Below are 22,278 nucleotides of genomic sequence, written 5' to 3'. Positions count from 1 at the left end.
GCTGGTTGTCCAGGAAGGCCTGGATCCCCTCCTCCAAGGCTGCAACCCCCACCCCCACCCCCTGCATCAAAGGTATACCCACTCCTGTACCGTCTCCTGGCAGTTTTTTCATGGTTCAACGGATCCTGTGTTTCTTCCCCGACGTTTTCCACAGGGCCCTTTCCCCTACCCTACACATGGCAGCTAAGCCTGAATTCTTTCCACTCTTCCTCAGCACTCAGCTCTCTGCCTCCTTCATTTCTCCTTTCTTTCTGGAGCCCACCCGTCAGGATTCATTCTTCTCTGTCTTCCACTAACCCAGACACATTCCTCCCTTCCCATCCCTACCTGTCCCCTCCTGTCCTCCTCTCTTTGAGAAAGAGATCCTGGGGCACACTCTCACCTGTCCCCCTCAAGACCCACCCCCTGTGATTTTCCATTTAGATACCTTAGCACCCCCGCCCCAGATTCTGGATTTCCCCAACCACAGCTGATACCCTCAGCTGACCGGCTGTGGCCAGCGGTTACCGGGGCAACAGCAAGTGCTGCCGAGGTAGGCAGGTCTGCCGGGAGGTGGAGAAGGGGCGGGAGCCAGGGCCAAGGTCAACTGGCTGGGCTCCCTCTCCGCCCCCAGGTCACAAATGAACGGGCTCTACTCTGAGCCCAGACAGAACTAAAAGGCCAATGACAGGGTCTTGGAGTGGTGGAGGTTCTCCAGACACAGGGAAGGCACACCCTGCAGTTCTGTGCTGGGACCTGAGCAGCACCTGTCAGGCAGTTCTCTTTTGATGAAGCTGCCCAGTGAGAGATGGGGTCCTTGTCACTGCACCACCGCTGTGCTCTGTTGCAGTTCCCAGGAGATTCAGGTTACTGAAGCGCCAGCCCAGCCTCCTGCGCTGAGGACCTGGTTTCTCACATCCTCCCCTTCGCCCCTCCCCGGGAGAAGGTTAATCTGTGGGTGACCAATTCTGGCATCTATGCCCTTTGGCACCCCAGAGAGGCAGGGACCCCAGACGCCTCTGTGACTGCTGTTAGGTGATGACTAGGAGATGCAGGTGCTTGGAGAAACCAGGTGTTGTCACCCCTTGGTTATCAGTAGGGCCCCCTCCCTCGAACTCAAACTCTGGCTGTTTATGAGGCTTGAGAGGCTGTGTGTGTGAGAGCGCGAGTGTGGCAGGGTTGGGGGTGTGGGAAAGGGAACAAGGCCAGCTGCTGGCCCAGTCGGCTTCCGATTCTGCTTCGTCATGATGCCGGGTTAATGCTCTTCTTGTTTGAAATGGATTGAGCTGCCTCGAGCTGAGCAGAGGTGGAACAGCAGACACACACCCTCAGGCCTGCAACGCGCTATCAGCTGGAGGTGGGGTGGGTGCAGGGGGGGAGCCAGCACCCGCCCGCCCACCAGACGCTGACTCCCAGGCTCCGGGGATCCAAGCGCCAGGCTTGTGGAGAAGCAGGTGGGGGCGAAGCAGGGCGGGGGTGAGGGGGTGGGAGCCCAGAAGGATAGGTCCCCTCCTTTGCCAGCTCACCCCCCACCCACCCCAAGCCGGCTGTTTTCCTGTTATTTGTGCTGCGGGAAAGCACGGCTGGGTTCCTGGAAGAGAAGCGGATTACCTGGGCTGAGGAACAGCGGCCATCCTGGGATCTGGGCCTGCTCCTGTCCCTGCCCCGGCCTCAGGGCCTCCGAGCATCTGGGCCACACTGTCTGGGAAGAGGTAGGTGGCAGGGTCTCCCACCTCTCTTTCGCTCTGTGGGCATTTTGGGTCATAACACCTGCCTGAGAGTGAGGCTCTGGGGGGTGGCAGGGAGCCCTGGGGAGGGTCAGCTACTGCCCCTTGTTCCATGGGAGAAAGGGCCTGGGCGGCCAGACCCTGGGAGTAGCTGGGTTTAGTCTGATCAAACCTCCTTCTGCTTTGGGGCAGAGGGGCTGGGGTGTTCCCTGCTGTCACCCCGGTGCCCCCTTTGCCTAGCTGTGCTGGTCAGAAGTCCAGATGATGGGGTTGGGGTGCTCAGGGTAGGCAGGGGAGCTGTTCCCTCTGTGCTGAATAACCAGGGGAGGGGGGAGTAAGGGGTTGCCAGTCTCCCTCCCACCACAGATACTCTTGAAGGGGGAGCAGTTCACATGGAGGCCTGACTGCTGATGGTGTAGGGTGTGCTCTTGGGGGGAGGGACCTGGGGAGCCCCCTTCTAACCCTTTGCTGGCTGGGCTGGAGTGAGGACCAAATGCAGAATGAGATTGGGCGGCAGGGTGTGGCTGCAGGCCTGACCCCAGCACTCTCTTGGTGCCGGCTGCTCAAGTGCTGGCAGGGGCTGGGGGCTGAGCAGGCACGAGGCCCGCAAGGATCCAGAGACACTCCCTTGCCAGCTCTGCCCCTCCCTCAGCCTGGCAGGCCCCGAGCGTCCTTTCCTGGGCAGATGCACCTGGTGTTCCCCTCCCAGGGACTGTGTGGCGGCCAGGGTGCGAGAGTCAGGGGAACAGGGCAGGTCTAGGAGAAGGGAGGCAGCTGTGCTTTGGGAATGGGGCACACGGGAAGCCCCAGGGGAGGGGTAAACGAAGGGCTCTGCGTATTGCCGTACATGTGCACAGCTTGTGGAGGGGTGTCAGCACGTGGTGTGGGGGCTATGAGCATGGAAAACAGGTGCTTAGGGGAGGATTGGTAGGTGGGTAAGAGTAGGTGTCAATGGCACCGTTTGTCATTGTGCGGGGGCCTCGCTGGGAGAGTGGGGGCGTGCTCTTGCAAGCAGCACACATGAGTTCTGCAGCGGAGTTCCAGCGTGGGCTGATCTGCCCATGGTGGGGTGCCTGTGCTCGTGCGTGTGAGTCCTCCCTCAGTGCTGCCAGCCTGTCCAGGGCCACGTGCTGAACACCCGGGTCAGGCTATCCACCTAGGGGTGCAGGTCTGCAGGAATTCCTCTTTCGGAGCTCGTGTGTGTGTATAAAGACAAGAACAGGGGATGCCCCCGAATTCAGGAGGCTGCATATGGGATGCAAGACCCTTGCATCTCCCCCAGCCTTATCAATCCAGTTTGTACAAATGACACCACAGCCTGCCAACAGGACCAGCTATAAATAGAGGCCAGAGCAGGAACGTGCTGAGGACCAAGCAAGCCTGAGGGGCTGAGGGGACACAGAAGAGGGGCCTCTTCAGAGAAGCTGGACAAATAGACGCATATTTGTGTGGGGTAGGAGGGGAGGGAGGGGCCTGGGCCCAGTCCCGCTGTCATCAGGAGCAAAGGGGGGGGACAGGGCCTTGAGTAGGTGGGTTCTCAGGCTGGCACCCAGATTCTGGGCCCACCAGCCCCTGCCTGATACTTCACCAGTGTGAGAGGGCTCTGTATAGTGTTGGCATTAGAGGAACCTGACCCTTGTCCTAACAGAGAGAGCAGGGCTCAAAAAATGGGGGAGGAGGAGAAGGAGAAAATGAGAGATGAGGAGGGAGGGACGGCTTTGCCAGCCTTGGAAAAGGCGCAGGCCCCAGGCTTGGCCAAGGTAAGGGATGCTCTGATGAGCCACTGGCCCAGAGCAGGGAGCCCTCCTCTGCTCTCACTCGTCCTTTCTGAGCAACCATGGGTGCCCCCTCCACCCACCCACCCACACCCCTAACACATACACACAAACCCCACCCTCGGAGTATGCCTGGGGCCTCCCCCGCCACCCCGCCCTTCCCCTCTCCACCCTGGGATGCTGTTTTGGGAACTGGTGACCTAGCTGGATCCTGCCTTTATTTCTGGCATTGAGTTGTTGCCAAAGTAACTGCGGGGGTGGGGCCGGGAGGGGGAGAGGGTGAAAGGGAAACAGAGGCCAGAGGGAGGAAAGAGGAAGAAAGAAAAGGAAAAGGCAAGAAGGCAGAAAGAGTAATGGAATGGGGAGGGGAGGGCAGGGAGTCACACCAAAGAAACTGGAGGAGGAGAGGGCCCAGCCCTGCCCACCCTGAGCCCGGCCCACTTGGGCAGCTGGCCTCACTTCATAGCTGGTTCCTTGTCTGCACACCGGCCTCCAGCCTGGCTTCACCCTGCCGGGGGCACAGAGCCCGATTCCCCTAGCCGGCCTGGTCCTTGTTCACAGGCCAGGCAGCCAGCAGGATTCTAGGTGGCTCCACCGTGTCAGGTTAGCTCATGGGACCCCAAGTCCCAAGTTCAGGTCAAAGTGGGATCTTTGGGAACCTATTGAAAAGAACACTCATTGGTTTTCACCTGAGACAGACCTGGGTAGGAATTCCAGCCTGGCTTCTATTTGGGTGGCCTTTGGCAAGTCAGTCTCTCCAAATGAGGAAGATGCTGGCTTGTGTGAAGAGTTGAGAGGATGTATGAACGTCTCTGGCACAGAGACTGGCACAGAGCAAGTGCTGGTTGGCTTAGAAGAGGAGTAGAGGCTGGACCAGAGGACCGCAGGCTCTGGTTCTGCCAGTCGAGTCTTCTTTTCTCCATGTCCAGGGAGCCACAGTCAGCTTAGCCCTACCTGGAGAAGGAGCCCACTGGGATGGGTGCGCAGCTCTTATCACCCCCAGCCCGGGAGCTGAGAGGCTCCAGTGGCTGTGGAGATGCGGGTGGGCAGTGTCAGGTGGGGCTGGGCTGGTGGCTCAGATAAGGCACGTCGCACAGCTGGGAGAGGGCGGGGTGGAGATGGAAGGATGAGGAGCCTGCTGGTGTCTGATCGGAGCCGGGGCAGCTGAGATGGCCCTTCCGCCAGCTGGCTTGCCTTCCTCTGAGGTTCTTTCCCTTTCCTTCCATTCAGCCCTCCCTTCCTGCTGCAGGCTGCCCTTTTGGTCTCATCTACAGGAGGTTGCTGGGAGCTAGGGATTGCACCTGCCTAGACAAGGGGTGTGCATGGGACGGGGGGCAGGACTGGAGGAGGTGGGGTAAGAGCGGGTGGTGACTTGCCAGGAAATTAGCTTTGGGGGAGGGGGCTACGTGTGGGTGAAGTAAGCAGTTTCCTGCATAATGAGATTTGAGAAAAGCCAAGAAAACTCACTCTCCAACCCCCCCCCCACACACCACACACACACACACACACACACACATACACACACACACTCCACCCCAAAACATTTTCCCTGCTGGCTTAAAATTTCACCAGTAAGACCTTTACTCCTTAAGACTAGCCCCAGATTAAAATGCAACGTCCCTGGAAGGGTAAGATATTAACAGTTTATCAGCGTGCTTTCTAAGACACCAGGTGCTGGTGCGCAGGGCCCTGAAGGAATGTGGCTCAGGGAAGACCTGGAGGCTAAGGGGCACGACCCAGCACAGGGGATGGGCATGGGATAAGAAGGGGCCAGGGGACGGAGCAGAGACATCATTATTTTGAATCATGTTTCTGAGTGGCTGTGCCTGTGGGACAGTGTTTGTGCGCCTATGGGTGTGGGCCACAGTGCCTGACCACGCACACCTGACATGGCTCATCTTGGACTCCCCCATGCCTGGGCAGTTACCACTCTGATAAACAGTCATTTCCCCACTCTGTACCACGCTCCTCTCTGGTGTTCAAGGAGAGGGCGTCAGGGCCACCCCCAGGCTCGGCCGGAGGCTCCAGAACACAGGGAAGCTCTCCATTCTCCCTGGCCAGCTCAGCCATCCACCTCCCTACCGGGACCTTCCAGACCTTTCCTTACTCTCTTCAACCTCTGCCTAACCTCCTCGCCCCCCCTGCCCCCGCCCCCAAGATCTGCATGGGACCTTCTCTCTTGTTTTCCCTGGGAAACAGAAGCCTACCAATTGGCACTGGCCCCTCTAAATGCCTGTGAGTGGTTACCCAACTTCTTTCTCTTTCCTCTCCTTTCTGGGAAGCCCACGCTTTTTTTCCAAAGCCAGTCCTCCACTTGGGCCTGGACCGCCGGGACCTGGCTCCAGCAACCACAGTCTCCCCCTCTACTCCTCCCTCTCCCACTGCCTACAAACATGTTAAAATCCCCCTTTCCTTAATGCCCTCAGCCAATCTCGCCTCCAAAGCTACCCTCCTGGCCCCCTCAGGCCCTCCCATCACACTTCTGGGCATGCTCCTCCCCTGCCTGTGTGCCCCTGTAATCCCTAACAAGGAGGCCTCACTCTTCCTCTAAAAACCGCTCTCCCAGGCCGCCAGGCCTTGACACCCACGGCAGCTCCTTTCGGCTCTTCTTGCCTTCTCTGGGCGATGGACTCTTGGCTTCATGACCTTCTTTCTCAGCCCCTCCTTCCCTCCCTCCCTTTCTCTCAACATTTATTGCACACTTAAGTGTGCATCAAGCCCTTTGCTGAAAATACAAAGAATCACTAGATACACTCCCAGCCCTCAAGGATCTGGGGCCATCAAGTTCTCCTCCCTTTCATGCCATCTCTGGCAATTTCTTTCTTCTAGTCCCCTAGAAGTTTCCCAGGGTGCTGTTTTTGACCTTCTTTCTCCTGTGGCGATCTCCCGTGCAGACGACCACCTCTAGCTCAAATGGCTCCCAAATCTCTATTTCCAGCCTGCCCCTGCCCCAACTCCTCTTCCTCCTGGACATTCTCACTTTTTCACCTACTGCGCCCCCTCAACCTCAACCTGGCGAAAAGTGAACTCGTCTTCCCCTTCTGTCTCTTGGGCTTGCAACCTGCCGCTCCCCTGCAGGCTCTCAGATCAAGTTCTGTTTTGCACATTCTGCCCCTAGGATTTCTTGCATTTGCCCCCTTCCCATTTTCCGGCTGTGCCCAAGTCTTGACTCTCACCGTCCCTGTCTGAACTGCCACACTTCTTGCTGGTCCCCTGTGGACTGCCTCATCCTGTCCACTACATCTCCCAGGCTACAGCCAGATTCATTTTCCTGAAGCACTGCTTGGATCTGTCACTTCTTTGCTTAAAAACAATTTCTAAGCATTCCATGGTCCCCTTTGCCCACAGAATACCATCTAAATCCCTTGGTCTGCGTTCAAGGCCTCCACCATCTGGCCCCCAACCTCCTGCCCCAAACACATCTCAACTTCCTGAGCTCCATGATTCAGCCATATTTGCTGCTCCCCAGACAGACCCCAAGCTGCCCCATGTCCCCACTTTCCCTCATGCTGCTTTCTCTTTCAAGATTCCCTTTTTCAGTTTTTGCATGATCTTAAACTGGGCATCCTTCAAGACCTAACTCAAATACCTCCTCCTCTAAGAAACCTTTTATGTTTTCTCCTCTTGACACCCCAGCAGCAGTGATCCCTCTCTCCTGTAACCTGTCATAGCCCTTATACTATCTTATCTGGCACACATAATTTTCTGCTTGGCATGGGAGTTATCTATATACATGCCTCGTTTCTGGAAGGGCAGCTTAGCTCCTTTGACTCCTCTTTCTGTTCTCCATAAGACTTATCACAGAGTGTTGCTCTGCGGTCATTGCAGAATAGGCGCTCAGGAAGTATTTGATGAATGGAGGGATAAAACAATACATGACTGCGTGGACAGGTGGATGTGTGTGTGTGTGTGTGTATGTGTGGGTGGGTAGGTGGAAGGATGGATGGGTGGGTGGGTGGGTGGATGGATGGATGGATGAGTGGATGAGTGTTTGCCTCTAGGGCAAAGCCAGGTGTATAGCTAGTTTGACAGGGACTGTTAACAAAGTAAGATCAGAGAGGAGTGAGAGGGAGCTAACAGCTCTTTGAATGTGTGCTAGAGTTTACTGATCCTCAGACACCCAGTTAAAAGCATTACAAAGTGAGTGCTAAGGGCAAGAGAAGCATGAAACTCTGAAATGGAGCCTTTCCATGGGCACCAAATACCTACTGTGACTCTGATGGCCAGGGTCTTGTCTTGGCTCTAGAGTTCCAAAAAGCCTTGAGAAATGTGCCAGATTCTAGTCTATCCCCGTGATGCACCTGACATAGTACTAGGTAGGCACTGTGAAAACACAGTCATTTTCAGTTCCACGGCTCTGGACAAATTTTTAATCTCTCTGGACCTCAGTTTCCTCATCTGTAAAATGGGTCTACCTTATAGGGTTGTTTTAGGGATAAAACAAAATAATCCGTGTAAGGTGCTTATCAAAGTACCTAGCATGAGCATTCAAAAAATGATAGCTAGAGCCAGCCCTGATGACCTACTGGTTTAAGTTTGGTGCGCTCCGCTTTGGCGGCCCAGGTTTCGTTCCTGGGTGCAGAACTACACCATTTGTCTTTCAGTAGCCATGCTGTGGCAGCGGCTCACAAAGAGGAACTAGAAAGCCCTACAACTAGAATATATACCTATGTACTGGGGCTTTGGAGAGAAAAAAAAGAGGAGAGGAAGATTGGCAACAGACGTTAGCTCAGAGAGAATCTTTCCCAGCTTTTTGCAAACAAAAAAGATAGCTATTATTATTGTTTTTGCCCTCCAGAAGTTAGCAGTCATTCTAGTTAGTGAAAAACATGTTCCCACGTCAGGCAACATATAATTAAGGAGTGAGTTCTCTTTTTAAGTGTCACTGGAATTCAGAGACTTGCTTATCAGTGAGTCCTAGAATGGTGGGGGAAGCCTCCCAGAGGGGCTTAGGATGGGTCTAGAAGGATGGGAGGCATCTGGGGGACAAGGGGGTGGGAGAGAAGAGTGGAAGAGCATGTGCACAGGCAGGGAAGCGAGAGCGAGTGTGGCTGGGGCAGCAAGCCGGTGGGTTTGTTTTGTTTTGTTTTGTTTTTTGTGAGGAGATCAGCCCTGTGCTAACATCTGCCAATCCTCCTCTTTTTTTGCTGAGGAAGACTGGCCCTGGGCTAACATCCGTGCCCATCTTCCTCCACTTTACATGGGACGCCGCCACAGCATGGCTTGCCAAGCAGTGCGTCGTTGCGCGCCCAAGATCCGAACCGGCGAACCTGGGCCGCCGCAGCGGAGCGCACGCACTTAACCGCTTGCACCACCGGGCCAGCCCCAAGCCGGTGGTTTTAATGGTGGAGAGACAGTGAGCAGAAGAATGGCCTGATGCAAAGTACTAGGTGATAAGGTCGGGAGCACCAATGACTCAGTCTTTCATGACCCTCTGTCGCAAAGAATGGCTACAGAAAAACCATCTAAGTTCATCTGTCCTTGGGGAGATAGAAATAATAATAGCTAACATTCTACATAGAATTTATAATGTTTTAAGCATTTCACATGCTATATATAACTTATCTGATACTCAGAGCAATCCTATGACACACATACTATTAATATCCTCCATTTTACAGATGAGCAACGTGAGGCACAGAGACGGTAAGTAATTTGCTCAAGGTCACAGAGCTTCTGAGTAGCAGTCTGTGCTCACACGCAGGCACCCCTGTCCAGCCCATGCTCTCAGTCGCTGCATTATGCGGCCTCTTCCCTGTACCTTGTGTAGCCATCAGCTCTCTTCACTCTGTGGCTTATTGCCAGTGAATGGAAAGACAGTCTCTGCCACCATCACACTGGAAACTCAGCCAGACGTTCCTTGAGTGGTTAGAATGTGTCCAGTGCAGCAGTGTGGAGGGGAGCATGGGAGGATTGCTAGGGAGTTACTGACAAAGGAGAAGATGTGGGCTGTGGCCCCAGGGGACTAATAATCTACTGCAGCAGGCAGCACCCAACTCCCTAGGAACAGAAAGAGAGCAGTGCCGCCCAGGATGCCCTCCTGCTGAGCCGGAGGCGCTGACTTGTGGCGAGGCAGCACACCAGAGGGCAACCTCAATGTGGGCTTTGAGGAGACTGGGGAGCTGTGGCCTTGGCCACAACCGTGCTTTCCCAGATGCCTGGAGTGAGACTCACTGCTGCACAGGGGACAGCCACAGGGAAATGGGGGATGCGGGCTCCCTCCAGCCTCCCCTCCCTCTTCACCTCAGGTGGAACCGGGGGCAGAGGGACAGCTCCTAGCCAATGACCGGATCACTTCACGCGGAGCTGACTTTGTTCCCATCCTCTCTTCCCGGTGTGTCCTCCTCATAGCTGTTCTAAGTCCCCCTGTGTTAAACCTTCCTGTACTGTGAGGGAGAGGTGGCACAGCAGGGGTAGACTGATGGGGAGTGGGAGGAGGGGCCGGCACACAGCCAGGGAGAAAGGCTTGGCAGAGGCGGAGGGGAGTGAGAACCTGGGCCTGAAACCGGACTGCAGCCCCAGGGCAAGGCAGGTGTGACAAGACAGGGATGTAGAGGCGGCGCGGGAACGCCTGACCCCTGCCGTCATTTCCTTTCCAGCCAGAGAACAATGGCTCAAAAACAAGTGCAGTCTTTCCACTTTCCCGCCTCGCGGTCCACACGCGCGCTGGCTTTCCCCGGCCTGAGCGAATGGAAAGCAGAGCCCAGGAGGGCCCTGGCGCCCTTCCGCCCTGCTCTCGGGAGCCCGAGCGGAGCGAGAGGGGGCTGCCCCCGCCCTCTGAGATCCGGGGGCCCAGCCCTTGCTGGCACGTCCTCCCTCCCCTTCCAGGCCCTGCACCCAGCCAGCAGCCTGGAGAGTCCCCGAGGGATGAGGGCGCCACAGCCCAGTGGAACGCCGTTTCTGCTCTCGTGGCCCCGCGCGCGCAGCGCCCAGGAGCCGGGCAGCGCCTGACGCCTGTCATACCCCCTTGCGCACAGGGCTCGGCGAGTGATCGGACCAGCCAGCTCCCTGCTGCATGGAACGGCTGCAGAAGGTGCGCGGGCTGCACCCTCGCCCAGGCGGTGGGGTGTCTGGGGCATGGGGTGGGGGCCAGGCTACCCCGCGGAGGGTCAGGGCGGGAGTCGATGGTGCCACCTGGTGGTTGCCCGCAGCGCCGCACCCCGGGGCCCCAGACGCCTAAGGAAGCCCCCCCACCCCGCTACCACCCCCGCCCCGGCCCCACCCTCCCTCCCTCCTGCCCCGGTCCTCCGCCTTCAGAGGAGCACTGCTGGCGCCCGGCCCTTGGCCCTCGCACGCACGCACGTTCCCACCCGCCCTTCTCACTCTCCCCAGCAACCACTTACCTCCCCTGGGAGCGTCAGCTCCTCCCGAGGCTCCAGTGGTCCTGGCTCTCCCTCCAGCATCGTGGTGAGTACCTCTCCGCCACCAGCAACCTCAGGCTGGGAGGAGGGAGGGCGGGGGACAGCTCGCTGCTGGGCACCTTCACTCAGAGCCTCCCTGATGGTGTCCCGCCAGGGCCGGCAGGCAGAGAGAACCCCAAATCCAGAGAAGGTTCCCCACACCGCCCTTCTGCTCGTCTGGTCCTACCTCACTGTACCCAGAATCCTAGGCAAGGGACTATCATTTTTTAAGGCGACTACCAAAACCCTTAAAGTTAAAATAACAAAATTATTAACTTATAAGAGCTGATGTGTAAAATGGCTGACCATTTTCTTCCTAATAAACTATGAGTCTGGCATTTAAGGCCAGTCAGTATTCCAGGCGAGGCCCTCCGCACCTCCGTTCCATTCTCACATTTCCCTCCAGGCCAAGATGGACCATCAGGTGCTGGGCTACAAGGACCTGGCCGCCATCCCCAAGGACAAGGCCATCCTGGACATCGAGCGGCCTGACCTGATGATCTATGAGCCCCACTTTACCTATTCTCTCCTGGAGCACGTGGAGCTGGCCAGAAGCCGAGAGGTGAGGGGTGGGAGGTTCCTCTCGGACAGCACTTGAGGGAAGAGCTCCTCCAGCCACAGTGGGTGGGAGACAGAACCCCTTTCACGCTTTCTTTCCTGGAGGCCAGACTCCAGAACAAGAAAGGGAGCTGTGCACGGGGATCAATCAGTCAGTGTTTGTGGAAAGCAGGGAGAGGTGGGCTGGAGGTGGAGGGTGGCTCCCTGTAGAGAGCAGATGAGGCCACGTTTGAATGACAGCAGCACTGGGCGGGGGGGGGGGGGGGGGGGGGGGGGGGGGGGGGGGGGGGGGGAAGGGTCATGGAGGAACAGGGTGGGTGTGGGCAGAAAGAGAGCAAATTTGTGGAAAGCACTCAGGAGCACTGAACTCAGAGGCTGGAAGTCCTAGCTGAGTGAGCTGTGTGCTGGTGTGGTCTCAATTTCTCCTCCTGTAAAATACGGGTGTTGCCTCACCAGGTAGTCAAGCGCGCGAGACAACACACAGCAGTGTCCTTGTTAACTGTGTTCAAGAAGGGGGTAGTGTCATGGCTGAGCAGTGAGATGGGCCAGCCTGTGGGGAGACGTAAATACTTGGCGAGGACTCCATCCTGGATGCTTATGAGTCTTGTCCCTCCACTCGTTGCTAGGTCCCGAGAACAGGGCCATAGCCATCTTCAGTTGGCCCTCAGAACACACTGTTCCAAGATCCAGGCTTCTGCCCACTTCCTAGGGAAAGACTTAGGACCCTGCCCAGGAGAATACTAGGAGGGAGAAGAAGAAGGGCCAGCCCTGGGAACTGGCCAGGATTGAGAGAAAAGAGGTGGCCTGGAAATTGACCAGGCAAGGGTGCCGAGTTGGGTGGGGGATGAAGTGGCCTGTCTGGGGTTCTAGGAACAAGTGTTTAATCCTACCCTTGTGGCTGACCAGCCTCCTCTCCATTCACAGCGCTCGCTGTCACCCAAATCCACGTCCCCCCCACCATCCCCAGAGGTGAGCCTGCCCCACCCCTGGTGCTTGCCCAGCCCTGCTCTGGTGGGGCCCAACTCCCCCTCCCCAACACGTGGGCAGACTGGGCTCTGCAGAGCCCAGGGGATGATGGAATCAGAGGACCTTGTCTTGTCACTGGCCAGGTCTGTGTCCGTCTGTCTGTCTGACCCAAGACCTCATTTAACCCTTTCTTCCTGGGTCAGGTACCATTAGCGGGTCCAGTCCTTGGACACCCTTCCTCTGCCCTGGGGTTGGGGGCTTGTGGGCTGCTAGGGTGGGAGGACAGAGGTGGTGGCGTGAGGTGAAGCAGCGTCTACATGGGTTGGAGGGGGTAGGGTAGGGGATCTGGGAGCTGCAGTGAACCACACTTCTGCTCTGCAGGTGTGGGCAGAGAGCCGGTCCCCTGGAGCCATCTCTCAGGTTTCAGCCCCAAGAAGCACTGGGACCCCCCGGACCAGCCTGCCCCATTTCCACCACCCTGGTAGGTTTTACTGTCAGCACGGCTGCATCCTTTCCCTAGGACCTCTGTTTTCCTTCAGGAACCCAAGCCCCTTACTCTCAGTCCCCCACTCCCTGGGGTATATGCTCACCACAGACCTGGCCGGACGCCCTGATGCTAGGAGCCCAGGCGGAGCTCCTGGAGATGGTGGGCCCAGTCGCATTGTCCCTCCCACCCAACCAGAAAAGTGCAAAATGTCCCAACCCCCTGAGGGACAGTTCCAGGAACTCTGGTTCTATCTTGGCTCTTGGCAGGAGCCCATGAATTTCATACCTTCTCCCCTTCCATTTGTCTCCATTCTCTTCGCTGACTTGGCCTCCCCCACTGTCAACATATTCCTCTTCCTCATCCACTCTTGCTCCCTCTCCACAGAGACCAGCCGCCCAGATTCCAACATCTACAAGAAGCCACCCATCTATAAGCAGAGAGGTGAGGGTTCCCCTGCCTGACCTGAGCCCCCTTCCTGCCACATGCTGGGAGGCTGTGCCAAGGTGCTGAGGGCTGGGAGGCAATAGAATAGCTGTCGTAACGGCACATAACCTTGGCCCAGAGCTCCTCGTTGCGCGTTGTTTTTACATCTACGGTCTCACAGGCGTGTTGGGGCGGAGGTCAGGGAGTTGGGGTTGGAGGTGGGCCGAGGTGGCCTCCGGGGCAGGGTGTGCATGGGCTGACCCTGATCTCCCCTGCAGAGTCCATGGGAGGCAGCCCTCAGAGCAAGCACCCCTATGAGGACCACATCATCGAGTCATCCAAGTTCCCTGCGGCCCAGCCCCCCGACCCCAACCAGCCGGCCAAGATCGAAACTGACTACTGGCCATGCCCCCCATCGCTGGCCGTTGTGGGTAGGAGAAACTGTTGGAGAGGGAAAGGGAGGCTCGGGACGCCGCTTCATAGCTCCTGTTGAAGTGCCATGAGCCCCCTCACCCCGACCCTACCCTGTGTCCTACAGGTCCTCTCACGCTTTTTTCCGCCTCTATGGACCCTCCAGGCTCATTGCTCACCCATTCCCTGCACCCCTATGGCTCTTGGTATAAGTGGCCCTATTTGTTAGTCATTCGTTCACTTTCTGTTCATTTATTTGCCCACTTAGCAGGCATTTATCAAACTTCTGCTTCCCAGCCTCTGTGGTAGGAGCTCTGGAAAAGAGGAAGAGAAATGAGTCTCGGTCCCCAATGAATTTAAGTTGTATGAATGTGTTGCCTACCCAGCTTCACTGCAAGGCTGGAAAATGTTAATAAAAATTTTATTTAGTTTTATTTTTTAAAAATAATTTGCAGTGTTCTCCTTAAGGTGCAGCCCGGTGCCCTGCACAAAGCCAGCACCTGGTAAACACTTATTGAGTGATGCTTGATTGACTGACGTGCATCCTTTTGCCCGTTTCCCAGAGACAGAATGGAGGAAGCGGAAGGCATCACGGAGAGGGGCAGAGGAAGAGGAGGAGGAGGAAGATGACGACTCCGGGGAGGAGATGAAGGCTCTCAGGGAGCGTCAGAGAGAGGAACTCAGTAAGGTAGCATCTCACTACTTCCCCCGCCACCGTGTCTTCTTGGGGATAAAAGTTCTGGTTCTGTAGCTATTCTATTCTAAATGGGTTCATGCCTGAAGAGCATCCTTGTCAGAACATATGAGGAATTCCTCTTCTTTCCCGGATTTCGAGTTACTGCTTTTGAAGGGACACCAGAACTTCATGCTGTTTTGTGGGGAACACTAGTTAATATTAGGGTCAAAAGCACAGAAAAGAGTTGCCCCATCAGTGCCAGGCATCCGTAGGCTGAGTAGTTCCTGGGAAAAGGAGGAAGGAGAGAGCAGGCTGCTGGTCTGCAGGGGAGGAGAGAGGGCATTGGGTGTCATGGAAAGGCCACTGGCAGTGACATGGGCTTGTGCTCTGGGCATCGGGATCTGGGTTGGGGAGGCCACTCGTGCAGAGTTGCACTGAGCAGCTCTGACTCCTTCTTGAGGGAGGCCAAGCCCAATGTGGCAGTGCGTCAGACCAGAATGACAGGCTCCCCGGGCTCCAGGGCGCAACCCAGCCACTCAGGAAATTGTCCCTAGTCCTGCCTGCAGTATACCCAACTTTGAACTTTTTGGAGATGAGAAAAAAGTATTGAAGTCTTAGATCCATCTTCCTTTCTCCCTCCCCAGGTTACTTCCAACTTGGGAAAGATGATCTTGAAAGAAGAAATGGAAAAGTCATTGCCTATCAGGAGGAAAACCCGCTCTCTGCCTGACCGGACACCCTTTCAGACCTGTGAGTACCATGGAGGGGGCTCAGAAGCGCCTGGCCAGACCCTGAGGCCAGAACCGAATAGCATGTTGAGTTTGTCTGTCACGTGTCACTGTGCTACTGTCGGTATAAGAGACACAGAAGATTCAGTCACTGGCTCTAGAACTCACACTCTCCTTGCGGCAAGAATACCAGTCACAGAACAAGACTAGATGATAAAAGATGGTATTAGCTAAAGCAGAATTAGTAAATTTCATTTAATTTAACAAACATTTTTGGAGTATCTGTGTGCTAAGCACTGGGAATTATAAAGAGTGAAAAAATAGAGTCCTGTCCTCCAGTGGCTTCCAGTCAGTGGGAGAATTGAACAGAAGCGGGTTTCAGTGCAGGGTAGCCATGTTGTGGCAGGGGAGGCACACAGCGCGTGCTTTGAGAGGACGGTGACAGGCCTGGGGTTGGAGGGTGGGAGGTGCTAAACTGAGTCTTGAAGAATGAGGCAAAGTGAGAGGGGGAGAAGGGCATCACAGATACTGGGGACAGTGTGGGAGCGAAGATAAGGAACAGGACACGGCCTAGCTGGCTTCAAGGGCCTCCAGGATCCTGGAGTCACAGATCTCAGAGTGTGCCGTGGGGTGGCAGGAATGAGTCAGAGAGACGGGGCGGCCAGAGCTTTGGGTACTATGTCTGTCATCACTGGAGTCCGGCCTGGACTTCCCTAGAGTGTGGCTGCCGGAGAGGAGAGAGCTGAGAACCCAAAACTGGAAGTTACGAGGCTTCTAAAAGCCTGGCCTCAGAAGCCACACAGCATCACTTCTGCTGCATTCTATCGTGCAGGGCAGCTCACCGGGCAGCCTAGACTTAAGGGAGGGGAAGGAGGTTCCATTTCCTGATGACAGGAACTGCACAAAAGCACACGGCCTGGGCAATAATGTTGCGGGCCATCTTTGGAGGCAGTCCACCACACTTACCAGATGTCTGTGTAAGGGCTAAAAGTATCCATTGGTCCAGAGAAGAGGGAATGGGCTTGACAAATATATAGGAGGTGGGATCACCTGGACTCAGTGTCTGATTGGATGTGGGAAATGAGGAAGAGACAAGTTGGGGTTTTTGTCTTGGGTACGGGGTGATGCAAACCTGACACTAAGATGACAAAAGAGGCAGGTTTTGGGGGAAAGATGAAGAGACTGGCTTGGGACATGTTGGCTTTGAGGTGCACATAGGCGGGAGCCGAGTTTGACTGAGTTGGAAGCTTGAGGGGCGAGTCAGGGCTCAGGTGGAGTTCTCAGCTTATAGGAAGTAGTAAGACTGTGAGAAGAAATGTGATTGCGAAAGAAGGGAAGAGCACTCACATTAAGATCCAGTCGGAGCGTTGGTTGGGAGGAGGTCGCGAAGGAGACCCAGCCTCAGGATGTGGGAGGCTGGCCTTGGAAGGCCTCTTTCTCCGAGGGTTGGAGTCAAGACACTGGAGGTGCCCATGAGAGTGATGAACAGATATGCCAGGAATGAGGCTGCAACAAAGAAGGGTGCTGTGGCCACAAAGTGGGGTACCCAGGCTTCAAATGTCCAGGTGAAGCAGTTGTGGACAACAAGACCCGGGGGGTGGCCATTTGAAGGGGTTGCCTGATGTAGAGTGGAGGTGAAGTCCATTGGGATGGGAGATTCAAGGAACTGTAAGGTTCATATGTAGCTAGGACATCCACAGCATCCCCAGAGCTCCCAGGATGGTATTTCAGTCTGGGTGGGAAGAGTTACGGTGGGTCTTTGTAGAGAACGTGGAGTCAATAGTTAAGGCCTGAAGAATGACGCAGATAGAGAGATGCTGCCAAGGTTGGATTCAGTCTTCATGTTCCACCAGAATTTGGTCAAAATTAGCTCTTTAACTTCCATTTTGGCCTTTCAAAGTTGAATAGCCAAATGTCTACCCTGCCATCATTTTTGATGACCTGTAAGTGACCCTGACCTTGTAAGTGATCAATGATCACATGATTGCATACATTACTGTCATAACAGTACCTAATTAACCACAGCAATTTCAGAATTATGGACAAGCATGTCATTCTGACTTAATGGTAACATCGAAGTGGTCACTTCCAAACATAAATAAGCATTCTAGAAGTAATCTTCTTATGTGCTTTGTAGGTTGAAATTCTCTCAGTCACTTGAAGTAGAAATGTATACTTATAAGGAAAGTGAAATGCCCCAATAATGAATGATGATTGTGAAAGCAGAAAATTTTCTATACAAAAATAAGAAGTATTCAGGGCCGGCCCTGTGGCTTAGCGGTTAAGTGCGTGCGCTCCGATGCTGGCGGCCCGGGTTTGGATCCCGGGCGCGCACGACGTACCGCTTCTCCGGCCATGCTGAGGCCGCGTCCCACATACAGCAACTAGAAGGATGTGCATCTATGACATACAACTATCTACTGGGGCCTTGGGGGAAAAAAAATAAAATAAATAAATAAATAATAAAATTAAAAAAAAAAAAAAGAAGTATTAAGAAAAAAAAAAAGAGGTCCCCAAAACACATTTTGTTCTCACCAAACTTCCAAACAACAGATTTTATAAGAATGTTTTAAGAAGATGGTTCCTTATAGTTTTGAGTCTATCCAGGCTAACTCTTTAAACAAAAATGTTTATCAGAACAACTGCTATCGAATGTCAACGATTTCTAGTATTTGGAGATGAAGGAATTTTGAGGTCTGCCTAAACAAAGAATTTTAGGTACAAAGTTCTTTCTAGGAAAACCTGTTACTGCAAACCAAGTTTCTTGAGTTATAATCTGCAGTACTTGAAAGCTGAGTGATATTATGAAATGTGCAAGTTGACAGTGAGACCGGAAGGAGCAGATGTAAAGTGTACTGACTGCTGGTGCAATCTAGCAGCTGACAGTGCTGAGAAGATTGTGGTTTCTGCAGTATAACAGCAAACGTTTGAAATTTGATTACTAACTTTGCTAATAATAAAGTTGTAATGATTTGCTTATTTTGACTAAGTTTTAGATTTATTTTGTATCGCAGAGGTTCATTTTATGATGGTGAGCCTCATCATCCATCACTGGCTGATGTCAGTTTTAACACTCGGGTATTTGGCCCGAATGTGTATTCCGTGCACTTTGGTTAGAGGGAGAGGAAAGGCATCAGAGACGGTTCAGAGCTGCCAGCACGATATCACTTGCTGAAGGTAATGGGCAGGAGCTGGAAGCCAACAGAGGCCCACCAGGTTCCCCCAAGCCCACCCTTCACTGCCTGCCCCTGGCAAGGGAAGCCAGGGAGGGAGCCCTCTCAGAGATGAGGTCATGCCCAAGGGACTGAGCTGGGCCCCTTGCTCTTTTCCAGCCCTGCATGCAGGCACGTCTAAGTCTTCTTCTCTCCCCGCCTACGGCAGGACCACCCTGAGCCGGGTAAGGTCCCAGACCAGGGATCACAGACTGCGCGGGAAGAGTGTGCACGTGGGGGTCTCTGAGGAACTGAGCCACTTGGGCATCCTGGGGGAGCGGGGAGACCCTTAAAGTGAAGGGGAACAATGCGGAGTACTCCAGCTTCCTTCTGATTCCTTCGTGTCCTTTCTAGCTACAGTCCACAGACTTCAGCCCGTCTGGGAGTGAGACTGGAAGCCCAGGTGAGAGGCAGGGCTTTCCTGATGCCAGGCGAGCCGGGAAAGGGGCTTAAACAGGCCCCCCGGGCAGCCCATGTCTGTGATGTGGGCAGGCCCCCGTGGCTGGAGGTCGGGGAGGCTGAGCTGGCAGGTGTGGAGACCTGCTGACCTCAGAGCTGCCTCTGAACAGTGACTTTTCTCTCCCGCAGGCCTGCAGGTGAGTGCCTTCTGGAGGGGAACACACGGAGCACAAGAGGCCATGGCCATAGCCGGGCAACTGGCAGTATTGGGGGAGGGGCTATGGGCCATGGAGTTGCCTGGTGAGGACATGAGAAGCCCAGGGTAAGGCTGGGGAGGTCTCCCTGCCCCACGCTGGCTCACTGCGGCTTTGGTCTCCCCAGAACGGAGAGGGCCAGAGGGGGAGGATGGACCGGGGGAACTCCCTGCCCTGTGTGCTGGAGCAGAAGGTGAGGGGCAGGGGCAGAGCCAGGGGGTGGTGGGCAGGAGCTGGGCCAGCTGGGGGAGAAGCCAGGGAAGTGAATGCGCTAAGGGGTCCTCCTGGAGAAGATGGGGGGCAGCAGGGAAGTTGGGGGAGATGGACGGCAAAATGGCATGAGTCCCCTGGGGCCCCTGCAGGCTGATAAGGGGACCTAGGGCACTGAGGAGGCTATGTTGACAGGAAACTCTCTGAGCCTAACCCCTCCCCTCCCCTGCCCCCCAGATCTATCCCTATGAAATGCTGGTGGTGACCAATAAGGGGCGAAGCAAGTTGCCTCCAGGTGTGGATCGGATGAGGCTTGAGGTACGCAGGGGAAATGTGCTGGTGGGTGTAGGGGCTGCCATAGGCAGCCTCCCCTGCCTGGTGGGCAAGACCTGGGGCCTCTGTCTGAGTGCCCACTTCGTCACTCGGCCCAGCCCACCCTGCCTCCTTTCCCTAAGCTGCCTCTGCGTGTCCCCCTCACAGAGGCATCTGTCAGCAGAGGACTTCTCGAGGGTATTTTCCATGTCTCCAGAAGAGTTCAGCAAACTGGCTCTGTGGAAGCGGAACGAACTCAAGAAAAAGGCCTCTCTCTTCTGATCGCCCCACCCTCTCTGTGACTGCCCCTCACCTCTGCTGCTTCCGGGCTCTGAGGCTGGGGTCCCAGACCCCAAAGCATCGTCTCTTGAGGGAGCAGGGAGTGGGGCAGAGGCAGGGTTGGCTCCATTCCCCAGGTCTAGGGGGAGCCAAGCCCTCTGCAGTGCCGCGTGTGGGACACAGCTTTCTTCCCCATAATGAGCGGGGCCGCCTCCTCCCATCCCCAGTCCTCACTGCACAGGGCAAACCCAGTCTGGACTCCAGCACACACAGAGTTACTGTTTGCAGCCTACCCCTGCCCCCGCCCCCAGGAAGGTCCCCAAAAGAGAGTGAGGAGAAAGAAACCTGGCACTTAGTGGTTAGGCTGTCGGCTATCTTGACCAGTGGGTGGATGGGAGGAGGTGAGTGGGAAGCAGGCAGGCAGGCCTGGAGGAGAGCCCCAGGACCCTGTGTGCCCCAGCACTCCTCCTCGCCTCACCTGGGACAGCTTCCCCGCGCCTGGACCTCCTGCTCCTCTGACTCTAGCAGAGCAGGCTTGAGCTCAGCCTCCACCAGGGAGGCCAGCCTGCCCTCCAACTCGCCCTGTCCTCTCCTTGTGACCCCCAAGCTTCGAAGCCTCTTGCTCGGCCCTGCGGCTTCCCCAGAACCCTTGGCTTGGAGTGGAGATGTCGCCTGCACAAACCCAGCCCACCATCAGCCTCCAGGCTGTCAGCTAGGCTCCCACCTTCTAGCACTCAGGGCCCGGGCAGAACCCAGGCCTCCAGGCTCCCGGGGATGGGATCAAGAGGTCAGGCTGTGTCCTGGCTACCAGGTCCCACCATACCCATGCACCCCCACCACGCTCTCTGAAGAATGTAGTTTATTGGGGCCCCCCAGCTGCTTCCCCCACCTGACTCTGCCCCACCTTAATCACAGTCCCCGCTTTTCTTCTCTACAAAGACATATGTGTATATAATTATATATATTTTTTTGTCTGGGTCTGGGTTTTGTTCCTGCCCAGACCCTGGCATCCCTTTCCACTATATGTGTGTGATAATGCTGGGGGAGGGGGACTCTGCTTGGAATTAAAAGGTTGCATTGAGTCCCCAAATCTATTTGTTCTTTATGAGCCACCAGATCCCGGTGAGAGGAACAGGTGATGCCAGGCTGAGGGAAGTCACGGGAGTGAGCATTCAAATAGGGGGCACATGGGGTTGGAGGATGTAGAGGGATGGCTTACAAACTTCCCCCTTCCCCCAACCCTGGGCCATGGAAGCAGGGGCTAGTCTAGTAGGATCCTGCCTGCCTCCTCTCCTTCAGGGGCTCTGTGGTGGTGGCACGGAGGAGGAGCAGAAACACATGCTCTAGAGCCTGAAAAGAGAGCCAGCTAGGAGGAGAGGCTGCTCTGTCCTCCACCGAGGTCCTGAATGCTCCCCTGGGCAGTCAAGCTCCTCATCAGCTGATGTGACTGCACCTCCAGGGCCTTGGATACTCACAGTTCAAGGGGGAGGCCAAACACACGTGAAGGTCAACGGGGTGTGGCTGTCGAGGATCAGGCGGGGAGCACTAAGGAGTGGAGAAATGATGGATGAATCCAGCAGCAGCGACTAGTGGAGGCCGAGAGAGGAGGCGGTGATTTGGTCTTGGTTGACCTGGCGAGGCCTCCAGGGGGAGTAGACATAGGACTGGCCTGTGGCAGGGGTTGAAGATTTGACCGGAAGATCAGAAGGAGGACTTGGGGGTGGTGCTGGGGAGGAGGGGCCGGCCTCACCTGGCTGGAATAGAACCTAGGTGTGGCACATGTAGAGGCCTGTGGTCAGAAGGACCAGGTGAACCTAAGGCTGGAGCTGGGACCTGAATCAAGTCTCCGACTCCCGGGGCGAGTTTCTAGCCCCTTTGGCTGAAACAAAAGCAAAGTGGCTAAGAATCACTCAAATGTGAAGGATTATTTTAAATTGTAGGGGTTCTGTCACACCTACAAAATTGTTTTATCCTTTCAACAATCTGTGAGGTCAATAGGACCAATGATTTTAATCCTTTTAGCAAATGAGAAAATTGTGGAATAGAGACATTTCATCTGAAGCCTGAAGCTACACACAACTGATGAGTGGAGAATGGAGACCAAGACCCTAACCCGGGGCTTTCCCAGTGTATACAGTTGCCTCTCAAAGGGCAGCGGAGAGAGAGGAATGGTCTCCACGCACAGACCCCGTATTAGGCGTTCAGCGAGTGTTTGGAGGGCTTACGCTGTTCTGGCATGAGGGACACAGTGGTGACCAGGCCAGCACCCCGTATCTACAGAGCTCCCAGCTGGTGAGCACCAAGGGTGCTGTGTCTGATCACAGTTCACTGGGACATGTCTGTGGTGGGGTAGACTGGGTGCTCAGTCCTAAAGGATTTTAAGTTCCTGAAATTTAGAGTGACTCAAAGTGGAGCTCTGTCCTAAAACAAAATCTTAGGTAAAGCCCCTCAGTGCCTTCTCCCCGCGATACACGCACACACG

The 22,278-nt window shown here is 55.3% G+C and overlaps 1 protein-coding gene across 3 annotated transcripts; it reads left to right on the top strand.

Annotated features, from left to right (window-relative positions):
• The first annotated feature begins 634 nt into the window (after nucleotides 1-634).
• Nucleotides 635-20,878, top strand: DMTN (dematin actin binding protein). 3 transcript variants are annotated; one of them, XM_058550586.1, is made up of 16 exons: nucleotides 1,075-1,691; nucleotides 10,310-10,514; nucleotides 10,814-10,888; nucleotides 11,288-11,443; nucleotides 12,364-12,408; nucleotides 12,787-12,886; nucleotides 13,277-13,333; nucleotides 13,594-13,746; nucleotides 14,290-14,414; nucleotides 15,047-15,152; nucleotides 18,463-18,527; nucleotides 18,697-18,745; nucleotides 18,931-18,938; nucleotides 19,123-19,188; nucleotides 19,443-19,523; nucleotides 19,686-20,878. In XM_058550586.1, the coding sequence occupies exons 2-16, from the start codon at nucleotides 10,497-10,499 to the stop codon at nucleotides 19,797-19,799; spliced, it is 1,218 nt and encodes a 405-aa protein (XP_058406569.1). In that variant the 5' UTR covers nucleotides 1,075-1,691; nucleotides 10,310-10,496; the 3' UTR covers nucleotides 19,800-20,878. The 3 variants fall into 3 exon arrangements, with proteins under 3 accessions (XP_058406567.1, XP_058406569.1, XP_058406568.1); XM_058550584.1 differs by lacking the exons at nucleotides 19,443-19,523; nucleotides 19,686-20,878 and adding an exon at nucleotides 635-780 and having other exon boundaries at nucleotides 1,558-1,691; nucleotides 18,931-19,125; XM_058550585.1 differs by lacking the exons at nucleotides 19,443-19,523; nucleotides 19,686-20,878 and having other exon boundaries at nucleotides 10,459-10,514; nucleotides 18,931-19,125.
• The last annotated feature ends 1,400 nt before the right edge of the window (nucleotides 20,879-22,278 follow it).

Source organism: Diceros bicornis, chromosome 11 (assembly GCF_020826845.1).
Source record: "Diceros bicornis minor isolate mBicDic1 chromosome 11, mDicBic1.mat.cur, whole genome shotgun sequence".
In the NCBI taxonomy this organism is placed as follows: Eukaryota; Metazoa; Chordata; class Mammalia; order Perissodactyla; family Rhinocerotidae; genus Diceros; species Diceros bicornis.
This window is presented reverse-complemented; position numbering and strand designations above follow the sequence as displayed.

Excerpts from the sequence above, each read along its gene's own strand:
- DMTN (XM_058550586.1), top strand. Across the intron at positions 18,528-18,696 it reads GCAGGACCACCCTGAGCCGG|CTACAGTCCACAGACTTCAG; the intron begins GTAAGGTCCCAG and ends TGTCCTTTCTAG. Across the intron at positions 19,524-19,685 it reads TGGATCGGATGAGGCTTGAG|AGGCATCTGTCAGCAGAGGA; the intron begins GTACGCAGGGGA and ends TCCCCCTCACAG.